The following is a 6679-nucleotide window of genomic DNA, read 5'->3' on the forward strand; positions in this document are numbered from 1 at the left end:
CCACAGGCTCTCTCGTGTCTGATCTTAACTCTCTGGGCCTTGGGGAGAGGAGAGGGCGGGAGGAGGGAGGAGGAAGGAGGGAGGAGGGGGGTGTGGGGGGTGGGGGCTGGGGGGCGGGGGGCAGTGGTTTCCAGGTGGCAGTGAGGGCTCAGGCGTCTCTCCCTGTCCGGGCTCAGGAGCTGGCCCGCGCTGTCGCTGGCCCAGGCCGGGAGGGGACGCACCCCTCTAGCTGGGGACACACCCCTTCAGCTGGGGACACGCCCCTTCAGCTGGGGATGCACCCCTTCAGCTGGGGACACGCCCCTCTAGCTGGGGACACACCCCTTCAGCTGGGGACACACCCCTTCAGCTGGGGACACGCCCCTCTAGCTGGGGACACACCCCTTCAGCTGGGGACACGCCCCTTCAGCTGGGGACACGCCCCTCTAGCTGGGGACACACCCCTTCAGCTGGGGACACACCCCTTCAGCTGGGGACAACGCCCCTTCAGCTGGGGACACGCCCCTCTAGCTGGGGACACACCCCTTCAGCTGGGGACACGCCCCTTCAGCTGGGGACACGCCCCTCTAGCTGGGGACACACCCCTTCAGCTGGGGACACGCCCCTTCAGCTGGGGACACGCCCCTCTAGCTGGGGACACACCCCTTCAGCTGGGGACACACCCCTTCAGCTGGGGACACGCCCCTGCAGCTGGGGACACGCCCCTCTAGCTGGGGACACACCCCTTCAGCTGGGGACACGCCCCTCTAGCTGGGGACACGCCCTCTAGCTGGGGACACGCCCCTCTAGCTGGGGACACACCCCTTCAGCTGGGACACGCCCCTCTAGCTGGGGACACGCCCCTTCAGCTGGGGACACGCCCCTTCAGCTGGGGACACACCCCTTCAGCTGGGGACACACCCCTTCAGCTGGGGACGCGCCCCTCTAGCTGGGGACACACCCCTTCAGCTGGGGACGCGCCCCTTCAGCTGGGGACGCGCCCCTTCAGCTGGGGACGCGCCCCTCTAGCTGGCCCGGCACCCGGGAGCCCCAGTGCGGCCGCCTTGCGCTTCCGGGTGCCATGGCGGGGCTGAGGCCCGAGGCCTCTGTGTGGCGGCAGCGACCCACCCGCCCTGGGGCACCAATGCTGCAGCCAGACAAGATGGCCGCCAACCTGCTCCCCACCACGGCGGGCCAGACGGCCGGGAGGGAGCGGCGCCCCCCGCCCCCCGCCCCCCACCCCCCGCCCTCGGAGGAGGGTGCGTCAGGATGTATGGGGGACTCAGCACTGAGCACAATGCGTTCTTCCTGACCCCACCTCCACCTCCCGCCACACCCGCACACACCCGCGCACACACCCGCACACACCCGCACACCCGCACACACCTGCGCACACCGGCAGACACCCGCACACACCTGCGCACACCAGCAGACACCCGCACACACCCGCACACCCGCGCACACCTGCACACACCCACACACACCCGCACACACCCGCACACACCCGCGCACACCTGCACACACCCGCACACACCCGCACACCCGCAGACACCTGCACACACCCAGACACCCGCACACACCCACACACACCCGCACACACCCACACACACCCCCACGCATCCGCACACACCCGCAGACACCCGCACACACCCACACACACCCCCACGCATCCGCACACACCCGCAGACACCCGCACACACCCACACACACCCCCACGCATCCGCACACACCCGCAGACACCCGCACACACCCACACACCCACGCACACCGGCACGCACCTGCAGACACCCCACACACCCACACACCCGCGCACACCCGAGCACACCCGCGCACACCCGCGCACACCCGCACACACCCGCACACACCCACACAACCGCACACACCCGCAGACACCCGCACACACCCGCAGACACCCGCACACACCCACCCACCCGCACACACCCGCACACACCCGCACACACCCACACACCCGCACACACCTGCAGACACCCGCACACACCCGCAGACACCCGCACACACCCACACACCCACGCACACCGGCACGCACCTGCAGACACCCACACACCCACACACCCGCGCACACCCGCGCACAACCCGCGCACACCCGCACACACCCGCAGACACCCGCACACCCGCGCACACACCCGCACACACCCACACACCCACGCACACCGGCACGCACCTGCAGACACCCCACACACCCACACACCCGCGCACACCCGCACACACCCGCACACACCCGCACACACCTGCACACACCCGCACACACCCGCGCACACCCGCACACACCCACAGGACACCCGCACACACCCCCACGCATCCGCACACACCCACACACCCGCACGCACCCGCACGCACCGCGCGCACCCGTGCACACCCGCGCACACCCGCGCACACCCGCACACCCGCACACACCCGCACAGCACCCGCACACACCCGCACACACCCGCACACCCGCGCACACCCGCACGCACTCGTCTAATGACCTCGCTCAGCTGCCTTCAGGAGGAAGCCCGGTGTCTGCGGTTTACGTAATTGCAGACATAATTCGCATACAGCAAAACGCGCCCCCCTCTAAGGCTGAGTTTTGACCAACGAGGTCAGCAGGAAAGCAGACACGCCCACCGCACCCCCAAAATGGGCCGGGTGCGCCTCCCGGGCCCCGCAGTGCAGGGTGGGCGTCCCGCGGGACCCGTGCGGCTTCCTCCAGGCTGGAGACGCCGCGATCCGCCTCCGTCAGGCGGGACCCGAGCCCCCGCGATCCGCCTCCGTCAGGCGGGACCCGAGCCCCCCGCGCTCCCCTCCGTCAGGCGGGACCTGAGCCCCCGCGATCCGCCTCCGTCAGGCGGGACCCGAGCCCCCGCGCTCCCCTCCGTCAGGCGGGACCTGAGCCCCCGCGATCCGCCTCCGTCAGGCGGGACCCGAGCCCCCGCGCCCGCCCACCCGCCCACCGCGTGCGCGGTCACTCACGCCACGGAGCAGCCGCGGCCTGCAGGGGTTCGTCGTCGGGTTTGTGGGGGCTCATTCACCCGCCCCAGAACCCTGCCTTTGGGGTGCAGAGTCCTCTGCAGTCAGACAAACACGAGCCGCCCCGGCGTGGAGCGGGGCCTCCGCCCCTCCCAGCGTCCCGACCCCCCTCCTCAGCAGCCCCGCCCTCCCCACCCCGCCCCCCTCCCAGCTTCCCCACCCCCCCCTCCTCGGCAGCCCGGCCCTCCCCACCCGCCCCTCCCAGCTTCCCCACCCCCCCTCCTCAGCAGCCAGCTTCCCCACCCCCCCTCCTCAGCAGCCCGGCCCTCCCCACCCCCCCCTCCTCGGCAGCCCGGCCCTCCCCACCCGCCCCTCCTCGGCAGCCCGGCCCTCCCCACCCCCCCTCCTCGGCAGCCCGGCCCTCCCCACCCGCCCCTCCTCGGCAGCCCGGCCCTCCCCACCCGCCCCTCCTCGGCAGCCCGGCCCTCCCCACCGCCCCTCCTCGGCAGCCCGGCCCTCCCCACCCCCCCTCCTCGGCAGCCCGGCCCTCCCCACCCGCCCCTCCTCGGCAGCCCGGCCCTCCCCACCCCCCCTCCTCGGCAGCCCGGCCCTCCCCACCCGCCCCTCCTCGGCAGCCCGCCGCCCCCCCGCTGTGTCTCCGCGGGACCGCATTCCCGCAGGGCGGGTGGGGGCTGCCGGCCTCGGGCTTCTCGCCGAGCGCTGGTGACGCGGGACCCACTCACGAGCGCTCGGCCTGTGCGGGGCGCTGGGGCCGCCGGGTGCGGCTGGTGCGGGCTCCCGGCTCGGGCTCCCACGCGGCTCTGGAGTCGGGCTCCCGGCTCGGGCTCCCACGCGGCTCTGGAGTCGGGCTCCCGGCTCGGGCTCCCACGCGGCTCTGGAGTCGGGCTCCCGGCTCGGGCTCCCACGCGGCTCTGGAGTCGGGCTCCCGGCTCGGGCTCCCACGCGGCTCTGGAGTCGGGCTCCCGGCTCGGGCTCCCACGCGGCTCTGGAGTCGGGCTCCCGGCTCGGGCTCCCACGCGGCTCTGGAGTTGGGCTCCCGGCTCGGGCTCCCACGCGGCTCTGGAGTTGGGCTCCCGGCTCGGGCTCCCACGCGGCTCTGGAGTTGGAGCCTCAGCGGCCCGGCGGCGGCAGCAGGCTCACCGCGCTCTGCTTGTCTCCTGAAGATGGAGGAGCCGGCGCGGTGCCCCCGGGTCCCCGCTGCCCCTGCCATGCATCCCGGGTCACCCGGTCCACACGCGTCTTCCCTGAGCCGCGGGGGTTCGCGTAGCCCAGGCCCAGCCTCGGGGCACAGCGGGCTTGGGGGTGACCACAGCGCCGGGGGCCTCGGGTCACGGCGGGCTTGGGGTGACCACAGCACCGGGGGCCTCGGGGCACAGCGGGCTTGGGGTGACCACAGCGCCGGGGGCCCCGGGGCACGGCGGGCTTGGGGTGACCACAGCGCCGGGGGCCTCGGGGCACAGCGGGCTTGGGGTGACCACAGCGCCGGGGGCCTCGGGGCACAGCGGGCTTGGGGTGACCACAGCGCCGGCACAGCCTCGGGGCACAGCGGGCTTGGGGTGACCACAGCGCCGGGGCCTCGGGGCACAGCGGGCTTGGGGTGACCACAGCGCCGGCAGCAGCGTGGGTTACACGAGTTTTGCTCAGCTGGGCCTCGGTCCTGTTTGCTCCCAGCTTGTTTTCGGGATGACCCATGTGTTTCTGCGCAGGTGTGTGTGCGTGCGTGTGCGTGTGTGTGCAGGTGCGAGTGTGCGTGTGAGCAGAGCACGCGCGTCCGCAGACGCGGAGGGGGGTAGTGCTGCCGGCAGGGAGGGAGGGAAGGAGAGGGCGGAGCGGGCGGCGGGCGTCTTTGGGGAGGATGGAAGGAGGAGCCGCCGCGGGGTTCGTCTGTGCGCGGGGCTCGGGTTGCGTAGTGACACCTCAGCTGGAGGCCGGGGGGCTGCAGAGCCCGGGGGGGCTGCGGGGAGAAGCCGCCAGCGGAGGGAGCGTCCGTGCCTCATCCGAGGAGCTGGGATGAGCAGAGGGGGGAGGAAGCGCGGGAGGGAGCACGGGAGGCGGCGTGGCTCCCAAGACGGGGGGGAGGTAGGCGGGGGCCTCCTGCCAGGGGCGGCGTCTGTCTGGCCTTGGGGTTGCTGCTTCGGTCTGGGGTCCGCTCCCCGGGACCGAGGCCCCCGGGGAAGTCTGCTGTGCCAGCTGGGGCGTGCGCGGAGCCTTGGGGACACCTGGAGGGCGGCACCGCCCCAGAGACGGGCGCCCCCGCCGCCTCCGCCGCCTGCACAGCCGGCTTCATCCGTGGGAGGCGGCGGTCCACTTCCTTCCCCGCACACGTTAGGGGCGCGCAGCCGGAGAAGCCGGCTGCCGGGGTGGGGGTGGGGGAGCCCAGGGTCCGGGGCCTCCTGGCAGCGTCTGACCTGGAGATGAGCAGGTGACACTGGCCACGTGTCCCTCACATGGCCCCAGCGCCCCAGAGTCAGGGGGCCTGGACTTCCTGCCCGGCCTGGGCCACCAGGGCCAGGACCGCAGGACATGGCCCCAGCGCGGGCTCCCGAGGGCCCGGCCTGCGGCTGCCGGAGAGCGGCCCGCACCGCTGACATTGTGTTCTCGGTACCTGCGGGAGAGCCGTCCCGGCCCCCAGCCCGTCTCCATCTCAGTCCCCGAGGCCTGTGGAGAGCCATCCCGGCCCCCAGCCCGTCTCCAGCTCCGTCCCCGAGGCCTGTGGAGAGCCGTCCCAGCCGTCCCGGCCCCCAGCCCGTCTCCATCTCCATCCCTGAGGCCTGTGGAGAGCCGTCCCGGACCCCAGCCCGTCTCCATCTCCATCCCTGAGGCCTGTGGAGAGCCGTCCCGGACCCCTGCCCGTCTCCAGCTCCGTCCCTGAGGCCTGCGGAGAGCCGTCCCAGCCATCCCGGCCCCCAGCCCGTCTCCATCTCCGTCCCCGAGGCCTGCGGAGAGCCGTCCCGGCCCCCAGCCCGTCTCCAGCTCCGTCCCTGAGGCCTGCGGAGAGCCGTCTCAGCCGTCCCGGCCCCCAGCCCATCTCCATCTCCGTCCCTGAGGCCTGCGGAGAGCCGTCCCGGCCCCCAGCCCGTCTCCATCTCCGTCCCCGAGGCCTGTGGAGAGCCGTCCCGGTCCCATCTTTGATGGTCTATTTCAGGACAACTTGAGCTCCATCTTGCTCGTTTTTCCTCCAGAGAAGGCAAGGACTTGACATTCCTGCGTTGCTTTCCATTTCCCCGTGCGTGGTGAACTCGGTCTTCTTTCCGGGGACTCTTCTGGGGTGTGGGGAGCATTTGGACTTCTTTGATAAATTGCCTGTCTGTCTACTTTGTTCGTTTTCCCATTGTGTTGTGACTTTTCCTCAATGGTTTGTGAGAGCGTTTTTGTCTGTTAGGGAAATTCGACCTTTGTCTCGCTTTGGGATGGCAAATAATTTCCGCCGTGCGTCTTTTATCTTTCTAAGTGGGCATTTAGCAGGCCCGAGCCTTCGCTTTTGTGGAGTCAGATCTGTCAGTCCATTCCATTCTGGTTCCTGGGCTTTATGTCATGCTCAGAAAGACTTTTCTCATGCCAAGATAAAAAAATGCACCCACGTTTCCTTCTATTACATTTTTAGATTCGTTTTTTGACATTTGAATTTTAATGCCTCTGGAACTTTTTTTTAGTATAAGAAAGTTGAGAATTCAGGTTTATTTTTTTTCCCAAATGGTTACCCACTTATCCC

The 6679-nt window shown here is 70.4% G+C and overlaps 1 protein-coding gene across 1 annotated transcript; it reads right to left on the reverse strand.

Annotated features, from left to right (window-relative positions):
- Positions 1–3685: 3685 nt before the first annotated feature.
- LOC125357963 (translation initiation factor IF-2-like) lies at positions 3686–4659 on the reverse strand. The gene is made up of 2 exons (XM_048354797.1): positions 4108–4659; positions 3686–4063 (listed from the first exon to the last, which is right to left on the reverse strand). Exons 1-2 carry the CDS (start codon positions 4657–4659, stop codon positions 3686–3688), a joined length of 930 nt encoding a protein of 309 aa, XP_048210754.1.
- Between the last annotated feature and the right edge of the window lie 2020 nt (positions 4660–6679).

This window comes from Perognathus longimembris, chromosome 10 (genome assembly GCF_023159225.1).
Source record: "Perognathus longimembris pacificus isolate PPM17 chromosome 10, ASM2315922v1, whole genome shotgun sequence".
Taxonomy (NCBI): domain Eukaryota; kingdom Metazoa; phylum Chordata; class Mammalia; order Rodentia; family Heteromyidae; genus Perognathus; species Perognathus longimembris.

Bases quoted from the DNA above. Each gene is read 5' to 3' on its own strand.
- LOC125357963 (XM_048354797.1), bottom strand. From the start codon at position 4,659: ATGGGTCATCCCGAAAACAAGCTGGGAGCAAACAGGACCGAGGCCCAG. The intron at 4,064-4,107 runs GTGAGCCTGCTG...CTCCAACTCCAG, and splicing joins CAGGAGACAAGCAGAGCGCG to AGCCGCGTGGGAGCCCGAGC.